This window comes from Triturus cristatus, chromosome 12, assembly GCF_964204655.1.
Source record: "Triturus cristatus chromosome 12, aTriCri1.1, whole genome shotgun sequence".
NCBI lineage: Eukaryota > Metazoa > Chordata > Amphibia > Caudata > Salamandridae > Triturus > Triturus cristatus.
In genome coordinates this window covers 766777339-766803129 of record NC_140595.1, presented here as the reverse complement: position 1 = coordinate 766803129, position 25791 = coordinate 766777339, and the positions used below count along the sequence as shown (strand labels likewise).

At 45.5% G+C, this 25791-nt stretch overlaps 1 protein-coding gene across 1 annotated transcript in view; it reads left to right on the top strand.

The window, feature by feature from the left end:
• Nucleotides 1-594: 594 nt before the first annotated feature.
• LOC146782767 (extracellular calcium-sensing receptor-like) overlaps nt 595-25791 on the top strand; it is a 215776-nt gene continuing 190579 nt past the window's right edge. Inside the window, exon 1 of the mRNA XM_085637240.1 lies at nt 595-864. Within this exon, the coding sequence (XP_085493366.1) occupies nt 595-864 (270 nt within the window). The remainder of the gene's footprint in view (nt 865-25791) is intronic.

Below are 25791 nucleotides of genomic sequence, written 5' to 3'. Positions count from 1 at the left end.
TCACACATGGACTCCTCAGGGAGCCATCTTGCCTAGTCACAAAAGCAGTCACTGAAAACCGATTTGAGAATCCCACCATCCAGGAATTCTTTGCAGTGAGGCTCCACATCAAAGCCAACAGTTTCGGAGCAGATGCCGAAGATAATTATCAGATAGAATGGAGCTCCAGTATGAGATGCTCACACATCTGCCTTGATGATCTCCTTGGCCATTCCCAGAACACCTTCACTTAGTAAGAAAAATAAGAAGAAGGCATCTAGGGCCAAATGGGATAGAGTATCATGCATGAATCAGCACAACAAGTTAGCAAATAGGGTAATCAGTGAGAACAAGTTTTTTTGGTTGTGAAAAGATCTGTTAGCTCCTTTTGGTTACGGTAAATGAAGCACATTTAAGAAAAATAGCGAGTACATTTATGTATGCTGCTTAAACAGCAGAAACAGTTATCCTTCTTCCCAGCTTGCTTTGCTTTATAATATATATTGTTATTTTAGACTTGGCTATGAAATAGGAGCTCGAAATTATTTCAACAATGTCCTTTCCCTAGGTATAGTAAACTCTCCATATTCCAGATTTGGACTCCAGAATTACCAGATGGTGCAGGCTATGCTGTTTGCCATTGAAGAGATTAACAACAACACAAACCTTTTACCCAACATTACCCTGGGATTCCAGATCTATGACACTTGTACGATGCTCCAGCGATCACTGAAGGGGACACTATGGATTCTATCGGGACATGAGGAGCCGATTCCAAACTTTCGGTGCCGGGGGAGTATGCCACCACCAGCTATCATTGGGTATTATGGATCCACCCACTCAATTAGCCTTGCACGCATACTGGGTCTTTACAGATATCCACAGGTAAGACATTGACATTATTGTGCATCAATTAAACTGATTCACTAAGACGTGCAGGTTTGTTATAACAACAAACAGTGCCACTATGAAAAAGGAACAATATTGTTCAAGATATGATAGGGTGTAAATAACTAGATTATGAGTTCCAGGTGGCGCAAAGGTTCTAATCCTGGAAGATGTAGAGCAGAAAGATACAAGAAATATATTCTATTCGTGCTTGTTCCACCCTCTGGGTCCTAAAGCAGAAACACTAATTCTGTGCATCATGGAGCATATAGAGAAAAACTCTGCATGCTTTGAGTTCTATAGTAAGCACACAAATGCAGTAGCAACCCTGCCTAGTGGCACACATTGAGTACTCGTCTAATGTACTTTAGTGCATGTCCTATATCACTGCACTAAAATGCATTCACATGTATATTTAGCTGCTCCTCTTCATTGTTCAAAGTGCTATGCTCTCACTGCACTATGTTTAATGGTTGCACTAGTCTTAGTGCTCATATCTTTTACAGTGCCCCAGGCAGTGTGAGCGAATTTCAGAAAAAATGAGACTGGTTTCCCTGGAAACTAGCACTGGGCCCAGATATTACAATGTATCTCTTTGTTGCATTCTTGTCTTCTGTGCTATGTCACGCAGTACATTGCAGGATGCCATGAGCATGCTCTATCTTGTCCTGACAGGACTGCACTGCCCAGCCCCAAAAACATCACAATGGCTTTCAAACAACACACAGCTGGTCCTCTGATCAGTGTGAAGGACTCAGAAAGCCAGCTTTCTAAGATGGACAGTTTGGAGGTTCACGCTGCACCCAGCACCAGCGTCCTGATAAGGATCTAGCGAGGTCCTGGCAAGTTTGAGGCACTCTGAGCTCTGCTCAGCCCTCTCTCCAGTTCAGGTGAAAATTTCTGACTGAGAAGACAAATCATACAGCGGCAGGGACTCAGTTAGCCAGTGAAGCTCAGTTCAAGTTCTCAACAATGGGTGCAAACCTTTAAAGGAATGCATTTCAGCAATACCATCCAAGTCTCTGTTTACAATGCATGTAGTTGTTTCCCATGTAGTTTGTGACTCTTGTATAGTGTATATTGAGAACTGAGTCACCTCTATGTGTCTGGGTAAGTTGAGGTTATGAACTAGTGATGAAGACAGGGCACAACTGAGCGATCTGGAGTTGAGTTGGAAGGCATTGATAGTTTCTCACTGTGGCAGTGGGTGATAAAAGTGTGAGGATTAAATTCTTATCCAGTCATTGCACTCTCTGCAGAAACCTCAGATCAATGGTCATATATGTGCTAATTGTAGTTAAAATTTTACATTAAAACGCATGAGACAGTTACAGAGGGGCTGAATATTGTGAGGACAAAGGAAAAGAAAATGGTGTGTTTGCAGGTGTGGAGGGAGTGTGGGTGTGTGGTGAAAGGTGGGTAATGCAAGGAAGTAAAGAAGGAGAGAGTGAAATGACAATGATGAGGGGGAAGGAGATGATGTGATATATATGAAGAATGAAGATCTCAGAAAGATGTCTAGAGTAAAAGAATGCGAGTGGATAACAGTGAGAGAAAGCATTAGAAAGTGGTTTGAAGGGATGAATATTATTGATTGAGACCCTATGAAGACTAATAACACTTCCACAAACCTTATTAACGATTATTTCACATTCTAATCTTTTCAGAGCTGAAACATTTTCAATATTAATTATTCACAGCAAAATAAGTATTACTTGTTTACTACTAAGAAGCATTGACAACAGCAATAGGTCAGCTTTGTTCATTATCTGTTATATGGCCATTAGTTGTTGTTTATTATGTTTTATGTCTGGATACAATAACATAAAACACTCCCAAAGAGTCACTGTCACACTGGCAATCACTTGGATTGACATTCTCCATTTATGCTGCAAAGGAAGAGGCTGCATTCAAAGCAGGCTAGGTTGCAATGACCCAATCATTCCCCCAGTGTGTGGTTGGTTTAAATAGTTTTCTCAGGAGTGCTTTTGGTTTCACGCCTGTTCACTTACTGCAAACTTTCTAGACATTATGTGATGAAAATACACTGGCAAGATAAAAACCTGAAACTTAGACGATTTAGCCACCACATCCGTAGTGAGTACCCCACCGGGGCTTCAGGGCATACACCCACCCATGGTGTGACAGTCTTCCTCTTGGCATTCAGGGTTTAGGTGAAAGAGTCTCTAATCACATTCTCCAGAAAGAAATTAAGCACATCGCGGATCTCCTCATAAATGAGCACAGAGATGTGCTTTACTTCATCACTGGTGGTAAATGGCAGTCTTGTTTTTTTTTGTTGTTGTTTTTTTTTATTGATTTTCTGCTAAATGTACATTACAATAATCACATCCAGGACAATTTTCCAGGCATTATACAGCGTGAGAATCTATTAATCGCAGTACCCAGAACTGCACAACTGAGCAGTTATCAGCATATTTCCATCATATAAATAATGCAAAAGCTAAGTCAGTGATTATCTTGGAATAAGGTGAGGTGATCATATAGGTATTCTGTAAGAGGCTCCCAAATGTCCGCCGGTTTCAACACAGCCAGCAGCTCCTCAGCATATAATACAAAATTGTCTCTGCAATATGCAGCATCCTGCATCCAGTTCCTCAAGGTAGGAGTTAGTTTACTGTCCCAGTTCATTGCCACTCTGCGTTTGGCCAAGAGCAGCATTATGGCAGTGAATTTCTTTTTGCGTGATGTCCCCGGTATATTCAATCCCAACAGGCATACCTGTGGCATGCATGGCAATTCAGTTGAGGTCATCCTACCCAGATGGTGAGTCACCAACTCCCAATATTTTTTTATCCTAACACAATTCCACGCTAAGTGCGTGAAGTCTGCCTGATCAGCCCCACATCTCTTACATTGCGCATCTTCCCGCAACCCATATTTGTATAGTTTGGCTGGAGTGTGGTAGACCTGATGTATATATTTGTAGTGAATAATACGGAGGTTACCATTCGGTGTAAGAAGCGTCGTTAGTGCACAGCATGACGCCCAATCATCATCCGTCAGCGGGGAGTCTAGAAGTGTGTTCCAACTGTCCCGAGCCTTATGTGTTTGTGTCCCTATTTCGTCTTAGACAAGCTTATATAGTCTTGATAAAATGTTAGTGTGAGTAGGTGTGGCTATCAACATCTGTAGTGGTTTTAGTGTTTTGGGCAACGCCGGGAATGTGGGGTATAGCTCCCGCATTGCTGCCCTCAGTCTGTGATAAATAAATCTGAATAGCAATGTCTGATTACTAACATAGGATAAATCATCTAGTGAGATGAAAGTGCTATCTGGATACAAATCACCCATTCGTGTAATTCCTATTTGTTGTAGGATCTTCATGCTATTTTTTTCTTGTGTGACTGATAGCTCAGGGTGATGAGCCAGTGGCATGTTTGGAGCATATATAGGGTTTTTACCCGCCTTTTGGCTGATGCTGTGCCAAGCTTCCGACGTCATTCGCACTGTATTAATTTCTCGCAGTGATAACTGATGCAGAGTATGTGTAATTATACTAGTTAGTGGTATAGGATCTGCTTCTCCATCTTCAACTGCCAGGTGTGGTAAATATCTCACCGGGTGATACCAATAATGCGCATATTGCGCCTGAGCGCATAAATAATATAAATCTACATCCGGAACTGCAAAGCCGCATGATTCATAGGGGAGAGTCATAGTGCGTAGACTTATACGCGCGTGCTTCCCAGCCCATATCAGCCTACTGAAGTTAGAGCATATCTGTTTGAAGATTGGAGCCGGCGGTTTTATTGGAATGTTAATGAAAAGGTATAATAATTTGGGTAGCAGTACCATCTTTATTAACGATATTCTGTCAGCTAGCGATAGAGGTAGCGTGATCCACCTGGTTACTTCCATGCGGCTTATCATGGTACCATAATTATACCGCAATACCAGTTCCACATTCCGATGTACCCAGATTCCTAGGTACTTAACCGGTTCATAATGCCAAATGAGGGGGTATTCCAGTTGCGGTGCCCTAGTGCCAACCGTCAGCGGTAGTATAGCCGATTTGCTCCAGTTAATTAGTAATCCCGAGATTCGCCCATATTTGATGTACTCCCGCAATATTGGTGATAGAGTTTCTTCCGGATTACATAGATAGAGTACAATATCATCTGCATATAATGATATGATGATAGGTCGCTGACTAAATCGCAGTGCCGCGTGTGCATAAACCTGACGTATTTTACAAGCCAGCGGTTCTAATGCAATGGAGAAAAGCATTGGGGACAATGGGCAGCCCTGTCGGGTGCCACGTTGTATCTCCACCGCATCCGATATGTGCATGTTTACCTTGACTCAGGCAATGGGCTTGTTGTACAAAAGAGCGACCCCATCAATGAATTTAGGCGGCAGACCTATTGCTCGTAGCACCGCGAACAAGTAAGGCCTTAGCAGCATCCAGTAGTACCGCCACCGCCTGCAGCTCCGGGTTCAGATGATGCAGGAGGGCAAATATAGTGCGTAGATTATGTGCTGTGGAACGTGCCGGTATAAAACCAGATTGATCCGGTAAAATTATTGTGGGCATGAGCGGCTGCAACCTTGTGGCAAAAATTGTTGCCAGTATCTTCACATCAGTGTTTATCAATGACAGAGGTCTATATGAGTCCACCCTATCAGGGCTTTTGTCTGGCTTTAGGAGGGCCACAATGAGCGCTTCACATAGCGTAGGGGGGAGGATTGTTTTATGATATGCTTCACCATACATTTCCAGCAATGGTGTAATGAGCAGGTCAGGGAATGCCTTATAAAATTCTGGCGTATACCCATCTGGACCAGGTGATTTACCATTAGGTAGCGATTTAATTGCTGTCAGTACCTCCTCCTCCGATATAGGTTGAGCGAGGTATTCCTGGTGCGTGTCTGACAGCCATACCAAGGCTATATCTTAGGATCTCATCTGTTTGCGTCGTGGACTGTGACCCATAAAAGTCTTGGTATGCCTCTACAAATGTGTGTAAGATGCCCTGTGTGTCGTAGTGCACTTGTCCACTGTCATCCTCTATCTGGGTAACCGTTTGCTGTTTGCGTTCCACACACACCTTCTGGGCTAGCACCCTGCCCGGTCTACCACCCTCCCCCAATCCACGCGCCATCTGACGTCGGGAAATGTACTTAAGTTACTCGTCTGCTAATGCATTATATCTATTCAGCTCTTCCCGTATCTCACTAAGGGTAAGTGCACTATAAGATGTATCATACTCTGTTTCTAAGCTTCTGATGCGATCCTCGCTTTTCTGTAACTGAGTTCTGATATCCTTTAGGATGCCTGCATTCGTGCTTATACAGATTCCTCTCAGCGTGGCTTCCCAAAACGTACCCGCGCTATCTACTGATTTTGCGTTGTCCTCAAAGTAATCTTTAATCGCTTTTGTATTGTGTCCTTATATATGGGGTCGAGAAGCGCCACGGCATTGAATCGCCATATGAACGGGGGGTGTATAAGTCGGGATTGTTAATGCCAGTAGGACGGGCTTAAGGTCAGAAAGTGTTTTGGGAAGGTAAGTTATATCTATCGCCCATGCGGAGGCTCGGCTCGTGAGAAGCCAGTAGTCCAATCTCGACCAGCTATTATTTACTGTAGAGGAATGAGTACTTTCACATGCTGTTGGGTTGCGTGTGCGCCACACATCTAACATTCGAAATTCTTTCATGCCATCAAGAATAGTGGAGGCTGCATTCGTGTGTCGCTCAGTGGTGTTTGGGGATCTGTCTAGTATGTCATCCAGCACTACATTCATGTTCCCTCCCCATATCAACTCCATATTTGGTAGAGCACGGATCTGCGCCCAGAGGTTCTTGTAGAATGTGGGGTCGTCAGTGTTCGGCCCGTATACATTAATGATGCCTATTTTGGTGCCTCTCAGTACCCCCGTAACAATGACATATCTACCCTGTGGGTCAACTAGTGACTGATGTAGGTGAAAGTTCGTTCCTTTACGTATCAGTGTAGTTACTCCTCGAGTATAAGAGGAATATGCCGCAGATACAACCACCTCTGCCGACCTGTTGCCTAGTGTATCTGCCCTCCGCTGAAGTAAATGCGTCTCCTGCAGCAGCGCGATATCAAAGTGGTGCCTATCAAGGTAAGCAAAGACCTGCCTAATCTTCTTAGGGTTATTTAAACCTCTTACATTGCACGTTATGATTTGCAAAGGCGTTACTTTAGCCTTCGTGTATGTGTCTGATGTCACCTTTCTGCTCCTGGAGAACTGACTTCTCGCGCTCCCTCCATAATCAGTGGGTGCTCTTGTGTGCTATCCTGGGTTGCGTTATGCCGTTGTGTACGTGATTGTGTTATCCTAGAATGTGTGCCACTTTCCATAAAGCAAATTCCCGCCCCGTACCCCCCCTCCCACATCACCATCCCAACTATGGCAAAGACAAGCCCCCATTACAACTAACAGTAATCCCATTCCTCTGTTCATACCCCAATTCAAATACAGTTCAAGAAAGAAAAAATAACAGTCGTGTTACACACAGGGGGGACGGTTGCCGTCGGCTATCAACCCCATCCTATAGGTGAATGGGGGACCACACCGCAGCTCCATTGTTATTTAGACATCCGGAGATACCCTGTAGCAAGCAAGTTCTGAAAATCAAGTACACCTGCCGCAGGCTTCGTAACTAAGAGAAACATGAACTTTGAAACATTGCATAAAGGAATCACATAACCACACTCACATATCCTGCAGTAGATCGAAGAGTCTCAGAGTATCCCTCCCAGAGTCTGTGAGTTTGTCAAGTTCAGTATCTGCACCGCCGGAGATCAAGCATCATTCCAAGTTAGCAGCCCTGTCATTCTATATCCGATGTGGGGTCCTTTTCAGGAGGTTTACGACGTGTTGTTTGTGGGTGGTTCAGCTGTAACTATTTTAGAACTTCCTTAGGATCATTGCATATGGTGCTTTTGCCATCCTCCGTGAGTTTCAGACGAGCAGGGTACATCATAGCATAGGGAATGTTCATGCCTCTTAGTTTTTTCTTAACTTCCATTAATTTCTTACGTGCTTCCTGCACTTGCGACGTGAAGTCCGGATAAATGGAGATGTTCATTCCCTCGTAGTTCAGTGTGCCTATCTCTCGAGCTTTACGAAGGGCCGCATCCCTGTCCCTGTAATTTAGGATCTTTGCGATTATAGGCTGAGGCCGTGCTCCAGGTATCGGCGGGGGCGCCAGAGATCTATGAGCTCGCTCTACGATGAAGACCTCGGAAAAAACCTCCCTGCCCAAGAGAGTGGTTAGGAGCGTTTTAATGTATCTCTCCATGTTTCCCGTCCTGGTCGTCTCCGCCACCCCTGCGATGCGCAGGTTACTTCGGCGCGAGCAAGCTTCTAAGTCCTCAGCCTTTGCCAACAGGGATTGTATCACTCGGTCGGTCTTGGTCTGCTTCAGTTCAGTTTGGTGTTGCAAGTCTTCTGCCTCGGATATTCAGCGCTCCACCTCATCTATTCGCTCAGTATGTTTATCCAGCCTCTCAGACATGTGGACAACCCGATAGGTCAAGGAGTCTATCTTCCCGTCAATGTTGGTCAGGGTCGCTTGTATCGTGGCGAACATGGCTTGGAAATCCACTGTAGAGTCCGACCCCGTCGCCGCAGTGTTAACAGCATCTGGGTCCAGCACCCCAGCGCCCATATCCCCGGTCTTCCGGCGCTGCTCGAAGTGTAGCTTGGGTTGATGTTTATCCTGTTTCCCCATTTCTGCTTCTCGCTCTTTGTAGCGTGTTATTGGAACAGTTCACTAGCAGCAGAGGGGGGCTACCAGATCTCAGCCGAGTCCCCAAGGGCAGCCCAGCACGCCCGAGCCAGAAGCCGCTCCCCAGCCCAAGCCCAGGGGTGGATCCTTTCTGAATTAGAGCCGCAACACCGATCCCACAGCAAATGCGGATGCAGGTGGCTGTCACACAACTCGGGCCACGATTCACAAAAAGGTGCCCAATCTATCCGACGCAGTCTCCCCGATTGCCCAGAGTGATCTCCTGGATCGTTCACCAATTATTTCGCCAATTGTTATCTGCGGTGAAAGGGGTATGCAGGATCATGTGCAGTAGGTCTTGGAAGTGTGCACCAATTGTATAACTCGGGGCTCGGCCTTCCGGCAGACTCCCTTCGCTATCAGCAGAATCACTCGCACTGCTGCATCAGCCTAAGTCTCCAGAATACACTGCGCAGTGGTATTAGCTCCAATGGGCCACCTCCTCGCCAAATCCTCTCTCTGCCGCCGGTTTATCGCGTATGGCCCCCCTCCGCCAACGGCCCAGGTCCGTTCGCGCCTCCCTCCTGGGCCTCTCCGGAGATCAGGTCAGTTGTTGGGCATGCACCCTGGGGCTTCCCCACTCACCGCAGGTCTGACCAGTCAATAGTGCCTCTCCTTGCTTAAATGGCGTACCCAGGGTGCCGCGGGTTAGGGGGGGGTCACCTACCACGTGCCGGGACATCAGGCCACCACAGGATCCGTGTTTCGCCTGCCTCGGGCCTGGGCCTCACTTCGCCTCCAGCAGGACGCTTGCTCCCTCCGATGCGTCACAGGCCCCGTGGTCTTCTGTTACCAGCGCTCACAGCTCGGCACGAACCGCCCTTCACACGCTGCTTCGGCTCCCTCAGCGTCAATGGCCTGTTCCGAGTCGCGACACCCCGGCTCACGCCGCGGACGCAGCCCGGCGCAGGCAGCCTCACCTCCGGCGTCCCCGCCCGGCCAAGCCCACAGCTCGTCCCGCTCCGGTCCCGCGCATCGCAGAGGAAAGGCAGGTGGTCACATGTCCCTGCGGGTGTGCCAGCAGTACGATTCCCTCACATTTGGCAAATTATCACCGTTGGATATCTAGGATAGATGTAGGATGTAGGATTGCGGCGTCGTCGGGAGAGCTCGCTTAGAGCGCAGCCATTTCCCAGCGTGGTAAGCTTAGCCCCAAAAATAGTTTATTTCAAATGGCAGTCTTGTTGATGCCCTGGATCTTCACCAACACCACCTATAGGAAGGTGGAATCTGACTGCATGGTTACCCCCACTTTTTTCCTGGTGTTTTGCTGGTTTTCGACTTAGTTTGACTGGGATCCTGCTAATCAGGACCCCAGTCTATCTGTTTTCTCCCTAAATTGGTTGTTCATGTACATTAGGTACACTCCAGATTGGATTCTGGGGTACCCTTATCAGTCCCTATTATATGGTATACTATGTACCCAGGGCATAGGTAACCCAAAGACCTCTCAGGGGCCGCAGCATGTATTATGACATCCCTGGGAGGCCATTCAAAATGACACAACAGGTCTGCTACAGCAGCCTGTGTAAGGTGGTGCATGCACCCCTTACTTAGATATAGGTTCACTATAGCTATCATTATCACTGCACATATAAACCTATCAGTTACCCCTATGGCAGGCCTTATCAATCCTGAAGGCAGGGTGCTGGGTTTTATGTGAGAGGGTGCCCATGCATGAGCAGAACCCCTCTGCAGCCTTCGGAACCTCTATTCCGGGGTTGCTTGTGATACAGTCAAACCATATATACTTAAGTGCATTATAACCTTGCGGTAAATGCTAACTTTAAAATGGCTGCATGAAAACATGTCGTGTTTGGTGTCTGAATCATACCTCCACACCAGTAACTGCTGTGGGAGGTATGATTCTACCCTACTAGAGGGAGAAATATGACAACACCTGTCCACCCGGTACCAGCTTCACAGAACCCTGGCATCACAAAATGGATTCTGCCAGCCACAGGCATGATTCTGCCCTCCTGCTGCTGGACGAAACTCTGGCAGGGGAGGATGGACAATAGGTTTCCTGTCACAGGGAGGTGTGACCACCTCCCAGACAGGCTTTAGTGTATTGGGGCTGGGTGGGTGCACTCTGAGAGTGCTTTGATACCTGCACTAGGGGCACATTTGGTGTCCCTGTGCATAGTCCAGGTCAAACCGGTTGCAGGGGCTATCAGTCCCTGCTCTGGCATGAAACTGGACAAAGGACATGGGTGTAACAACCCCTCTGTCCTGACCCTCCCATAGGTGGGTCCACAGAATTTGTCCTACCCCTTCCTTGGGTATAAAGTAGGAACCCCTGGATACATGACTTTGGCTTTACCTGGATGAAACTCCGCTACAGAAACCAAGTACTTTGACTATCTACACTACGTTGGATGACTGAAGAATCTCCCTTGGAGTAAAGGAGTTACTCCCCTGCAAGGCAGGCACCTGAAATGCATCTTACCGGTTTGCATCTACGCAGCTCCTGAAGGACTCTGACATTTTTTGCAACACAGGAGGTGGGTTCCTGTGGTCTCTGAGGTTGATCCGTGCTCTCAGCAATTCTGAAATCCGCATCCCTCGTGGGGACCCTGCAACCCGGACCCCTGGGCACCGTGTACATTTGCAGCAGCATATGGTTTTTGGCAACACCTGAGGCTGTGCTTTGGGCTACTTGTAGTCCAGACCCCGAGCAGTATTTCCACTGAAGATTTCCTTCCTACACTCCACGAGTATTCCGTGGGCTGGTATTTTGTGATTCAGCTCGAGGTCCCTTTGCAATCCCTGGTCCGTCGACCTGTGGGTCCCTAAGAAGGTAACTTTGACTTTAAGTGGGCTTTCCTGTTTGCTCCAGATGTGCCCTAACCTTCCATTGCTTGGGGAGTCCCCAGGACCTTGCTGGTCCCCACCGAAGCATCTTTTCTCTGACCGCATGAGTTGCAATTGCCAAGGCTTGTTGGTGGTTAATCCGGACGCTGACCCCCCCCCCCCAAGCTCTCGTCATCCTTCATGGGACAGCTCACCTGCAGACTTTGGTTGTCGTTGACGTCTCCTGGTCCCCATGGCTACAGAGTCAAGCTTCACCTCAACTCACCTGAAACACCCGACATTGGTGGGCATTCGTCTATCGTGCCCCTGGTCATTGTGAAGTGACCCAGACTCTGTCTCTTCTGCTTTCAGGTTCATCTCAGCTCCGATCCAGGCTTGGATCACACCGGACACTTCTCATCTTCCCGGCAGCAGCACTCCTTTGCATCACGCCATTGAAATCAACGAGCGGTTCCGACACCATTTGACCCCTATGCACCCGGCTAATCAGGACCCCAGTCTATCTGCTTTCTCCCTAAATTGGTTGTTCATGTACTTTAGGTACACTCCAGATTGGATTCTGGGGTACTCTTATCAGTCCCTATTTTATGGTATACTATGTACCTAGGGCATAGGTAACCCAAAGACCACTTGACCCCTATGCACCCGGCTCTCCTGGGATAGGTAATACGGGTACCTTAGTACTCTCAAGGGTGCTGGCCTTAGAACCTTCTATGTTCCAAAGGGTTTAGTTGAAGTCCTCTCCAAAGTGTCCTTGATCTTTAAAATTCCAAATGCGACTTTCCCATAGGATTATACGGAGCTCGCGCCTGTGTTCTCACACTGCAAGCGTCCCCCTTGGGTCCCCTCTGTCACTGCCTTGGGTGGTTCCTTTGGGTCCCAGCGATTCAACGTGCTCTAGGCACTGTGTCTAGTCAAGTCGTGGTTGTTATACCACTTTCTTAGTATATGGTTTGGTCTCCCCCTGGAGCCCCCTGTGTATTTTGCTATTTACTGTTGTTCTAGTGCTTTAATATTGTGTGTCTTGTTCTCTAATCTCCTAAAGAGGTTAGTAGAGAGTGTTTAGTAATAAATACATATATTTTATATATACCTTGTGTGGTTCTCCTTTCATTTGGTCATTCAGGAGGTTATAATCTGGTAAACCAAGCTGCTTTACATTACTTCGAGACTTGGCCTGAAGGCTGCTCTCCATAGCTACCACTAGGATAGCTTTCAATAAAGGTTGTCTTTAACCTAATCATCGATAAGGGTTGTTTGGACTGGTGCAAGGTGCCCACTATAACTAGTGGACAGCATATACCAGGCCAACTTCTCACAGCACCTTCCTGTGTCTCTTGGTGCTCTATTTGCTGAGACCACTTCCTCCTTTGCCACATCTGTACATGGTCTTCTCTCACCCAGAACAGAACTAAGAACTAAGACAATGAAGTGTGCATAAATTAAAACACTGATCCAGGACTAGAAGTTACAAAACTGGAGCTATGCATAGGAACGAGGAGTTGTGTCTCGACCCCACACCTTCTCACTTACATCTGATGAAGTAGAACATCATAACAGCAGCATTTTGCATCACAGAAACCACTCTGAGGGCATTATGCACCATTTTTGTTAAAACAGCTTAGTTCTTCTGCTTCTGAGAAATTGCAGGAGCTGCAAAGTGCAATGCCAACTGTGTGTACGTGCTGGTCCTCTGGGATTCTCGCTACCTTTATCTACCACTTGAATTGCAGCTTATGTGACTTCATTGTACATCCCCTTAGGTCTGGCTAGATCCATTTGCAGTAAATAAAGGCAACACACACAGGCATGATCATTAGAAGTGGGAATAGAGGTAGGGTGCCTAAACAATGAGCCTTGAATCAGAAAAATGCTTAAACCCTGGTTCTTCTCTCAGTAATCTATACCTGCAGCCTTCTCATCCTGGTGTTCTGCCTATGCCACTCTAGTGATGGGAATTTTTAGGGTAGCCATGAGCTTTGTAAATCCGCAAAATAAATAAATATTTCTTTACAATCTATTTGAGATGTATCTTGTTTTCTTTTTACTGCATTCAGAGTAGATTATTGTTTTGTTATTACTCGTCTAGGTAACCATATGGCTCTTTTTACTACTTGCTTGTCTTGTAATTGGCCTCTTCAACCCTAGGACATCCATACTCACCGAAATTGCCTTCAGCAATACAAATAGGCACCTCACCTGGTTAATAATTAGTTTAACATTTCATATGCTAATTATGAGTAAACTGTTTAGGTATTGTATTTACTGAATGTACAGCCATACCACGTGATAGCCCATTGGTCTGTTTAGACTCATTAGATAATGGGGGACTGCTGAAGTCATGACACTTTAAAGTAAATTTGCAGAAAAAGGATTTTACATTATGTTCAGGTAACCACATCTGCACTGCCCGTATGCCCATTCTCCACTCCTGATATATAAAGTGGACAACCCAATGTACCCTTGAGGGCTTGGGCAAATAGTGTGAACTGGTAAAGTGTGCCTTCAAGGGATTTTTTGAAACACTACGTTATATCATTTGACTATAGGATAAAAATATACCTCTATGTGAGGTTAATCTCAGAGTGCATATATCTTAAAGTTGTATTCTTTACATTGATCATATATATATACAAATCATTACAACCAAATTAAAGCAATTGAGTAATCAAAAAGGACAAAAGGTGTGTGAAAAAAGTTAATTTATATCAATAAATGGTAGTCAGGGTACTTAAAATTCAGACAATTATACAAAATTTGGAAGGAAATAATATATTCAATGATTCCTCCATTTAACAATAAATCAAACACTTTTTGTGGATGATGCTTAGAAGTTATGTAGAAAACAGTGTGATAGTCACGTTTCGGTCTTTACATCTCAGTTCTTAAGACCATCCTCAGGACTGATAATTTAAAAGTTGACCCCTGGACGTTTAGTGGTTATCCAAGTTTTTCAAAATTTCTAATCTCCACGTTCAAAGACCAGTGCAGAATTGGCAGTCTTGATGCAGTAAATCTCGTTTTTTTCACACACCTTTTGTCCTTTTTGATTACTCAATTGCTTTAATTTGGTTGTAATGATTTGTATATATATGATCAATGTAAAGAATACAACTTTAAGATATATGCACTCTGAGATTAACCTCACCTATAGGTATATTTTTATCCTATAGTCAAATGATATAACGTAGTGTTTCAAAAAATCCCTTGAAGGCACTCTTTACCAGTTCATTCTCCACTCCGGCAACCACAATCCTTTTGCCAGACATCGAGTGCACTCCCAGACCAAAATGCTTTTATTCGCAAACCACAGGCACTGACAGATGCGTATCAGCATGACACCTTTATCAATGTCATTGCAAACAAAACTTATCTGCAATATAATGTCTATAGTTTTTTTTGAAGTATGCGAATACATATGCTTTTCATCATGAATTTTCTATGAAATGTGGGACTTAAAACTTGTTCCATTTCCCCTTTCTCACATCATGTATACCTCTGTGTAACTTGTCAATTGATATTAGAAAGCAAGTATAATTTCAGTAGAATACACATGCTTTGCACAAATGGCCGCTGAATTTAATGGTTGTTCACAAGACCAACTATGCCTTTGTCCATTTTTACACAAATTTGACACATTCCTCCATGGTTTAAATTGCAGGTAATAGCTGTTTTCCCTCAATCCATCAATCAGGGATATTGTAAGCGCGATACTCACCTGTGAGGGTCTCATTTCGCTGGGGGAGGGAAGCAGCTCCTGTCAGTCGAAGAGCCAGGTCTTGAGGGTCTTCCTGAAGATGTGCAAGGTGGTGGCACATCTGATGTTGATTGGCAGCTCATTCCAGGTCTTGGCCTTGATGTAGGAGAAGGTTCTTCTACCCGTTCTTTCTCTGCGGATGTGCAGGGGTTCGGCGAGGGTTCCTCTTGGGTATGTGGATGGAGATTCTGTAGTTGAGATACTGAGGTCTGATGTTCTGGATGAATTTGTAGGCGTGAGTGAGTATCTTGATAGTTACTCTTTTCTCGACAGGGAACCAGTAGAGGTTATGCAGGTGCTGAGTGATGTGTTCGGGTCGGGGGATGCCGAGGTCAAGTCTGGCTGTGGTGTTCTGTATGGTCTGGAGTTTGTGGAGCAGAGACTTGATGATCCCAGCATAGAGGGCATTGCCATAGTCCAGTCTGCTGGTTATGAGTGCATGGGTGACTGTCTTACTTGATTCAGATCCATTTGAAGGTCTTTCAGAGGATGCGGAGGGTGTTGAAGCAGGTGGAGGCGACGGCGTTGACCTGTCGGGTCATGGAAAGGGAGGAGTTGAGTATGATGCCAAGGTTTTGGGCGTGGTCCATTGGGGTGGGGGGCTGTCGAGGGCAGTGGGCCACCAGGAGTTGTCCCATGCAGAGGGGAAGGGTCCAAGGACAAGGACCTCTGTCTTCTCCGAGTTGAGCTTCAGGCAGCTGTTGCTCATCCAGGTTGCAACGTCTTTCATACCTTACTGAAAGTTGAGTCTGGTGGTGATGGGGTCCTTGATGAGGAAGAGGATGAGCTGAGTGTCGTCGGTGTAGGACAATATGTTGAGTCCGTGCTGTCTGATGATGGCAGCGAGGGGGAATTTGTAGATGATGAGGAAGGAGCGGAGCAATTCGAGGGCAGTTCCCTGAGTGCCGGCTTTGTGGAGTCTGGTGGAGTGTGCGGTGGGAGACGGTGTCAAAGGCTGCAGAGAGGTCGATTAGGATGAGGGCTACGGTGTGTCCTTGGTCAAGAAGGGTGTGGATGTCGTCTGTGGTGGCGAGTAGTGCAGTCTCTGTGCTGTGGTTGCTGCAAAATCCGGGTTGGGAGGGGTCGAGGATAGAGTTTTCTTCAATGAATTTTGATAGCTGAACGTTGATGGTCTCCTTGGTGACTTTGGCCGTGAAAGGGAGAAGGAAGATGGGTCGGTAGTTTTTGAGGTCCATGGGGTCTGCTGATGGCATCTTGAGTAGGGCGTCTGACCTCTACGTGTTTCCAGTTGTTGGAAAAGATGATTGTTTTGAAAGTGGCAATGATGGTGTGTCATAGTTCTGGAGCAATGGCGGCGGTGGCTCTGTGGAAGATGTGTGGGGCAGGAGTCCGTGGGGGATCCTGAGTGGATGCTTTTCATGCTCGATGCAGTGTCTTCGGTGGTGACTGGGGTCCAGGAGGAGATGGTGGGTTGAGTGGCATTGCTGGAGAACAGAGTTGTTTCGGAGTCATGTGTCTGGTCATTGAAGTTGTCGTAGAGGCCCTCGATCTTCAAATGGAAGTAGGAGACAAGTCTGTTGCAGAGGTCCTGGGAGGATGTGATATCTGTGGTTACGCTGGGGGGTTTGGTGAATTCCTGGATGATGCTGAAGAGTTCTTTGGAGTTGCTGAGGATCCTGTTCTGGATAAAGTTCCTTTTGGTGGATCTGATGCGTTGGCGGTACTCGGTCATGTAGTTCTTGTAGGTGGTCCGGTCTTCCGAGGATTTGCTGTTTCTACAGTTCTTCTTGAGACGTCTGCTGGTACGCCTAGATTCTTGGAGGTCGGCGGTGAACCAGGTGGCTTTCTTGGGGTGCAGTCTGTCAGGGTTACATAGAGGTGGGAGCTTGTGTGCGCAGTTGGAGATCCATCGGAGGAGTTCTTTGGCTGCGAGGTTGGTGTTGGTCAGGGTGGCGGGGCATCGTGGTTGAGGGTGGAGTTGAGCTGTTCCTTGGTGATCTTGCTCCAGTTTCTTCATTGGAGGCAGGGTGTAGGTTTGGGTGCCATTGGTTTGTCGACTTGGAAGTGTACTCATTGGTGGTCTGTCCATGGGGGTTGCGTGGTGTGGCTGAAGTGGATGTTGTTACCTCCTGTGCAGATGGGGTAGAGGTTGTGTCCAGCCTTGTGGGTGGGGGTGGTGATGAGTTGTTTCAGTTTGAGGATGGTGAGGTTGTCCAGGAGGGTGGTGGAGTTGGGGTCGCTGAGGTTGTCGAGGTGGAAGTTTAGGGCTCCGATGAGTTTGTAGTCCGTGGAGGCGATGGCATGGGGGCGATGAGGTCAGCGATGGAGGTGGTGAACGCAGTTCGACGTCCGGGAGGTCTGTACGTGAGGGTGCCTCTCAGGGTCATTTTGGGGCTAGTTTGGATCTGGCAGTGGAGGTGTTTGGTGGTGGGCGGGCTGTCAATCGAGCTGGAGGTCGTGAGTCGGAGTGACCTCTTGTGTGAGATAGCAAGTCCCCCTCCTGGGCAGTTGGGGCAGTCCTTCCTCTGGATCTTGTATCTGTCAGGGATTGCAGTGGCGATGTCAGGGGCAGAGGTGGAGTTGGTCCAGGTTTCTCTGAAGAAGGCAATGTCTGGTGAAAGGATGTGAATGAGGTCCTAGATCTCTATGGCGTGTCTTTGAAGGGAGTTGACCTTGAGGAGGATGTACCTCAGGGCTTTGACGGTGTTGGTGTTTGGTGTGGGGGCGTTGGCCATGGGGGTGCGGATGGTGGCGAAGGTCTGGTGACAGTGGCGGCAGGAGAACTGTCTGTGGGTGGTGCTCGGCGTGGACAACTGTCAATTGTTGTTCCTTCCAGGGTTGAGTGTTAGGAGGACCAATGAGTCGTAGCGATGGGAGGTCAGAGATCCATCAGACATTGAGATGTCATCAGCGATGTCATGAGTGATGTCACTGACCATGTCATGAGTGATGTAATATGTGACATCATCAGCAGTGCATTGCAGGTGCGCGAGTCATAGTTAGCTCAACTAACTATAACAGGCGAATTTCTCTGGTTTTATATGAGTCAAATGTCCAACTAACTATAATGTCCCTGAAACCTATGTTTTTTTCAGTGAATTTCTAAGGTTTTTTAAATGCTAATTCCTAACTATAACGTCTGTAAAACCTATGTTTTTTTCAGTGAATTTCAAAAGTTTTTTAAATGTTATGTTCATATTTTAATATTTATAAAACCTATATCTTTTCAATTTTTTTTTTTTATATTTTACAACTCTATCATCCTTATTTTAAACTTTACAAATTATATAATCTTTTATATCTTCCCCACAAAACATGTATATCTTTTTTTTTTTTTTGAGAAAACTACAGTCCCATACCAGTAGTCTACCAAGCTCGATCAACACGTGAATCTTAACCACCACATTTAAATGATGCGCATTTCGTATCCGACGGGTTTGTGGCACTGCGTCCCGCGTAACAACATGTGTATATGAGGTCGCGCCAGCAGCTACTTTGGTATGCTACGGGTACGAACTATAGGCCTGGGCTAAATTTCCGTTCCGCTTGCGGAAATTGAGATAATTTGACATTTTTGCGTTCCGTGGAGAGCGCGAAAATGTCAAAATGTCCGCATTCCGCAGCTTAGCGATAATTTGTTTCTTGCTTGCGCTGTAAAATAATACATTCTCGCGCGCGCGCGAGCGCCTTACCTGAATCCCCGTGTTCGCCGACAAGTTTTCCCGATCCGATCGCTTTCTCCAAGAGATGTTGGATTGTTGGTAGCCATTTGCGCTGTCTCGCGACAGTTCGCGCCCGCAGTAATGTCATTGGTCGCGCGATCACGTCTTTCTTCTCGCGATCATGCACCGCGAGAAGAGTGAAAACAAGATGGCCACGCCCGCGAGCAACCGCATGGGTAAGTTGGCGAGCCGCGCCCACGCAGAAAATACCCCGAACAGGCAGGAAAAAAACTTCCGTATCTTCGCTATATTTCCGCTTGTTTGTGGAGATTTTTAACATTTTCGCGATAATTTGCGAAAGTCACTTTCGCAAATTCTGCCCACCCCTAACGCACTACCAAGCAGCGCGTTGCGTCATGTACGTATAGGGTCGCGCCAGCTGTGTGTTGCCTATGTGACGAGTGCACGCTGCCACGCCCTGTGTTAAATCATAGACATATGATGTCGCGCCGCATATGCCATTCCCTCATTTGTTTTTGTATCAAAACTATATCTAAAAAACTTTAAAGTGTATATGAGAGCAAGCGATAATTACAAATATTTTAAACAGTTATTTATTTCTAACTAATAAACTTATATTATAATAAATATATTTTCTCAAAATCACATTCGGTGCAGTCTCATTGCGCACTGGCTGCGCGAATGCCATGTAACCATAAAAAAAAAGCATTTTATTAGTTCATAACATTTCTTATTGTAACAGTTCGAAAATGCCACCCATTTTAGTCAATATCTGTACTGCATTTTATGAGACACACCTCTTCTGCTTAGAGAGCTTTGTTCAAAACCTTTTGCAATATACACATATCTTACACTACACACAACATGCAACCATCATTTTCATCAATATTCATGCTCTGTAAATTAGCCTTCCACCTATGATACCCATACACCTAAAAGTTACATTACCACAGGTAACATGGTTGCATACGCTGTCCACAACACAACGTTATAGAGTACGGCCCAGAGGCAGTATCATGCATAGATAATGAACACATGGACACAGATAGATAGTGGAAGTGGATACGGGCATGTACGCTCGACTCCTTTTTATTACCATGGTGACATATACAGTGACGTCTGTGCTGGATGTGTGTGTGGTAAGTCTAAACCAGCCTTCAGACAATGGTTGCTACTAGCATCAACTACAACAGTAATCATTGGATCACACACAGAGATTCAATATTAAAAGAATCAATATTTTATGCTGCAGTAAGGTAGAGACAGTAGATGTGAAATAATACAGACATAATTCCATCGTAAAAGAACAACAACTTGTGGTATACTGACACACAGTCAATAGATCTGAAATAATACGCAAAAAGATTATATCATAAACGCTCCATCAGTTCTAGTGCACTCACATTACCAAATCAAAAGCATTCAGCATGTGCACAGCCACCGATAATGCGTGCTGTAGACAGGCCAAACTAGGAGCAATATCTGTTGCCATCAACACTGCATCATCTGCAATACCTACTCAATCTGAATTATGAACACTGCTGTCTGCAGTGTAGGCCTTAGAGAGCGGTCACAAAGGACCCACAGATACATAAAGTGATCTCACCTACCCAGTTTGTCGTCACCGAAGCAACAAAAAAGAGTGTGTAAATCCTGCAATGATACATATGCATGGTGCAGACAGTACAAACTGGAGCAATGTATTTTCCTACAGAACTACCTCATCTACAATAGCAACTCAATCTCAATTGTGAACACTACTGTCTGCAGTGTAGGCCAGAGTGAGCGGTCACAAGGGCCCACAACCACATGGCATTCACTTGAGCTCTACAGTTTGTAATACACAAACTAAAAAAAAAACGTGTGCAGAGCCTGCAATGATGCACATGAGAGGTGCACACAGAGCGCACTGGAGCAATGTCTTTTCTTACAGGACTGCATCATCTACATTACCGACTCAATGTCAAATGTGGACACAGATGTCTGCAGTAAAGGCCAGAGAGAGCGTTCAGCAAGGGCCCACAACCACGTGGCATTGACTTGACCTCTACAGTTTGCAATACACGAAGCAAAGAAAACGTGTACAGAGCCTACAATGATGCGCATGAGTGCTGCAGACAGAGCACACTGGAGCAATGTATTTTCCTATAGAACTACCTAATCTACAATAGCGACTCCATCTGAATTGTGAACACTGCTGTCTGCAGCGTAGGCCAGAAAGAGCAGTCAGCAAGAGCCCACAGCCACCTGGCATTCACTTGAGCTCTACAGTTTTCAATACATGAATAAAGAAAATGTGTGCAGATCCTGCAATGATGCATATCAGTGGTGCAGACAGAGCGCACTGGAGCAATGTCTTTTCCTACAGGACTGCATCATCTATAATACCGACTCAATGTCAAATGTGGACACTGAAGTCTGCAGTATAGGCCAGAGAGAGCGTTCATCAAGGGCCCACAGCCACGTGGCATTGACTTGAGCTCTACAGTTTGCAATACACGAAGCAAAAAAAATGTGTGCAGAACCCGCAATGATGCGTATGAGTAATGCAGACAGAGCACACTGGAGCAATGCCTTTTCCTACAGGACTGCCTCATCTATATTAACGACTCAATGTCAAATATGGACACTGAAGTCTGCAGTATAGGCCAGAGAGAGCATCCAGCAAGGGCCCACAGTCACGTAGCATTGACTTGAGCTCTACAGTTTGCAATACACGAAGCAAAGAAAACATGTGCGGAGCCTGCAATGATGTGTATGAGTGGTGCAGACAGAGCACACTACAGCAATCTATCCTCTTACAGGACTGCATCATCTACAATAGCAACTCGATCTGAATTGTGAACACTACTGTATGCATTGTTAATTAAAAGCAGTACTCACACACACAACCATCAATACTTTTTCTCACTCCCTCTCTACAAAATAAAACAACATAAATTACAGAGAACTCTACAATGAATAAATCAAAACAATTCAAATTGGGATTTCATCTCTCCACAGTCTACACTATTCACTGGTCTTTTGGACTTCCAAGATAAATTTGGTCATTTCACTAAACCTATAACTGATATAAAAAATTTATTGAAGCAAGTATACTAAAACAATATTGTGTATGTTTCAATAGATGTTCTAATTACTTAACTACTGGATTCTGTAAATAAACAATCACCACGCAATCTAAATTGTGAACCCTCGAACTGCAGTCTACACCAAATCCAGTGGTCATTCACAACTCACAGCCACATACCGTTGGATTTGGTCAAAGGGAGTACCTTCATCTCCACTCTCAGATGCAGTTCTAACATCATCCTTTATGGCATCAAGACACCGTTCCACTGTTGGGACCCAGAGTTGGTTGCAGCTGGTCAAAGGGAGTACCTCCATCTCCACTCGCAGATGCAGTTCTTACATCGTCCATTGTGGGATCAAGACAGCGTTCTACTGTTCGGACCTAGAGTTGGTTGCACCTGATTGGAGGGGGTACACCGAAATCATCACAGACTTTAACTTCTGACATCCTCAATCATAGAATCAAGACCCCGTTTCACTGTTCCGACCTGCTGTACCACGGTGCACTCCACCGACTGCAGTCAACCAAGCCCAATAATCATGTGCAGCAATTAACTACGGAAGCACAGAATTAGATGCACCTCAACAGAGGGAGTTCTCTGAAAACTCAGCATCAGGTAATGTCGGACATCATCCATTATGGCATCAAGATACCGTTCCACCGTTGGGACCCAGAGTTGGTTGCAGCTCGTCGAAGGGAGTACCTTCATCTCAACTCTCAGATACAGTTCTAACATCGTCCACTATGGTATCAAAACACTGTTCCACTGGCGGTACCTGATGGACTACTGTGTTACTATTACACAGAGCACTCCACGCTCCTGGGCCTAAGGCTGGGCTCTGTGTGCCTGTGTCACGGTAGACAGCGTTAATCTCAGGAGGCTTCCCAGCTCGCAGATCTCGGCCCAGGACCTTCTGCCAGCACGTGGTTGGCCCTCTTTCACATACAGCGGTGTCGAAAGGTGAACTGTGGGGCATATATGTGTCACAGCGGCCATGACGGTTTCTGAGTACCAGCAGGCTGAGAACATCATTCACGCACCCACCTTCGCTCACAGCGTCAGCCTCGTGGTGTTGTAAGCTGCGCAGACCTGGCAGACACGGGCGCCAATCCGGAAGAGAACCACACCCAAAGAAACGTGCTTTTTATTCATACCCCTACGCTAGCCTTGCGTACGGCGAGCCAGCCCACTTCCCTAAACATTTGGGGGGTGGAGAAGGCACATACGCGCTACAATTCCGTAATCTTCCCTAATGACTGTACTATCATGGTTGCGTTCACTTCACTCAATGGTCCATCAGTGTATGTTGACATGTACATTTCTGTGCTCTGCATACTCAAGTCTGTCCGGCACATCCCCTCAAGACTTTGCATTGTATACTTTTATAATCGAGAATTACTTGCCACCTTCGCACATACTTTGCTCTCATCTCTCCCCGCATTCTGTATAGTGAGGCAGAGGTGCCATGCCATGTTTAGTTTGTGTACATGCTTAGCCACGGTTCCCACAGTATGTAGTGTCATTGAGTATGCTACGTGCACATGTTGTTTGTCATGTTGAATGTCATTATATGAGGTAGCGCGTTTATTCATGAGCAGTGGCTTATTCCATTTACATATCGCTGTCTTAAAGAGTATGCAAAAGTTTTTCTAACAGGTGAATAGTGCGACCATAATGGCAGTCATTCATTACTATCCAAGAATGTCCAACTACACAGCGCTTCTAAGCTTACAGCCACCAATCTTGCGATCTTTCTTAAAAGGATGCCAACTCCCACAATCACACCAACATTCACACAGCTTTCTAACGACAGTTATCTGCTTCTCAATAACATACACTCCTACAGAATATGAGCTGGCATACGGCATGTCCTTACTGTTTCAAACACAGTAACTTCCTGTGACAATATCTATTCCCACCCACACAAACTAACTCCCAAACTTCAACTTGGCCTTCTATTCCTAGTTTGAAAACACATTTCAAGAAACAAACCAAACCAAAAGCACCTTTGTTCAGAACAGAAGTCTCCCTCACTTCTGCAAAAGAAATTTATCGACTGCAGATACCACGAACTTCAAATAAAATACACTCCCTTTTAAATACGAACCGCCAATTACACATAGTGAATTGTTACACAATTTTCAACACATGTCACACTCAAGGTCTGGCACACTATTTAACACAGTCTCCTACAGCCTTCTAACACGCTTTCAAACTGTTCTTCTTTTAATACCAGACTACATTCAGACATTCTTTCGATCATCTCTGGAATAACAGGAACAGTGTGAAGAACCGGGGTTTAACCCAGCGGCGTCAGGGGCACGCCTAAGATCTTCGAGTTCACCTGTCTTGGTATACAGAGACACGGAATACTTCTGGATGGCATCAGAGACCAAGTTTATTAACTGCAGCCAGTAACAGTTATCCTAGAAATACATCACGGTGTAAATTCTCAGGAGACTGCTCATTTTACTAAGGCGAGACGTCTCCTTTTATACCCAATATTCACATTATAAATGTACACCCTCTGCACGAAATTCTAGCCAATAAGGTACATTTTCAAACAAAGTGTCACATAACAAAAACTCAATTTACAGTATCCCAACCCAAAAGTTAATTATTAGGAATGTCCCAAATTCAATCTCCACAAGCCGGACAAACCTATAATTGAAAGCATAACCCATGTAATGAAGAAACATAAAAAAAGAAACGGTAACAGATGCTGAACAAGATAAGGCATGTGCAAGGAAAATAAAAGTTAACGATGTCCTGAACATTGATTGTCAATCTCAGACAAAGATCGATCAGGGAAATTGGCTTTGCGGGGTCAGTTTCAGGTGCAGAGGTCAGTTTCTTACAGTTCATTTCAGAGTAAAAAAGAAACCTAGTTAATGTATACATGAACTAAGAAGTCCAGGCCACTTTATTCACCAGGCTACCTTCACAGGCCTACGTGAGGGCAACACAAAATGGTGGCACAGAACAAAATGGAGTCAGACTCGAGAATTACAGAACCTCAGACCCTCCTTTTGCCATTACGTAGGCAATAACCTAAGACTCATGTTCATCTGAATCTAGGTCTATGTCGATATTCATTAGGTCGTCAAGGTGTTGCTGTAGCATCATCTTATTATTCTCTACTTCTCTCGGGACAGGTCGCCGAACACACATAGTAGCACAAAGACTACAAATGGCGGGACCACACTGGATGCAAAGACAACAAGAGAAAAGGATGGTTAAAACCATACCAAGGAATGTCAAAATCTTCCATCCCCATTTGGACAGCAGTCCCCAAAATCATCCCGTCAATGACCAGTCTCCTTCGTCTACATGGATAGACTCAGAGATTTTATAGAATCTAGAGATGGCTTGGTACACTGTAGGGGCATTATCTGGTATGTAAACACAGCAACTGGATCCAATCAATTTACATACTCCTCCTTGATCTGCAAGTATGATAGCTAATATCATACGTTTCTGCAGAGTCATAAGGCGGTCCGCTTGAAGCTCAGCTGTAACATTACTAAGAGCATCTGCTGTCTCATTAATAGTAGCTTCAACAACGCGGACAAGCTGTCGAATATGCCTACTATTGATCATAGGACCCTAAAAGGGCAAGAAGCCCTTGAAGAAATCTCCTACTTCGTGTGCTGCTGTATTTTCTTTATTGAAGACACCTCTACCATATCTCGTTCTATGATAGTCTGAAAAAGTAGTGTATGTAGGGGGAAGTAGAAACGCCACAAAACACGTTCCTGAAAAGTCAGGTGGCAACCATGTGCAGGCTTTGTCATGACAAACCAAATATGTGCCTTTAGCTTGCACAAACGGTGGAGAAGTCAGACAT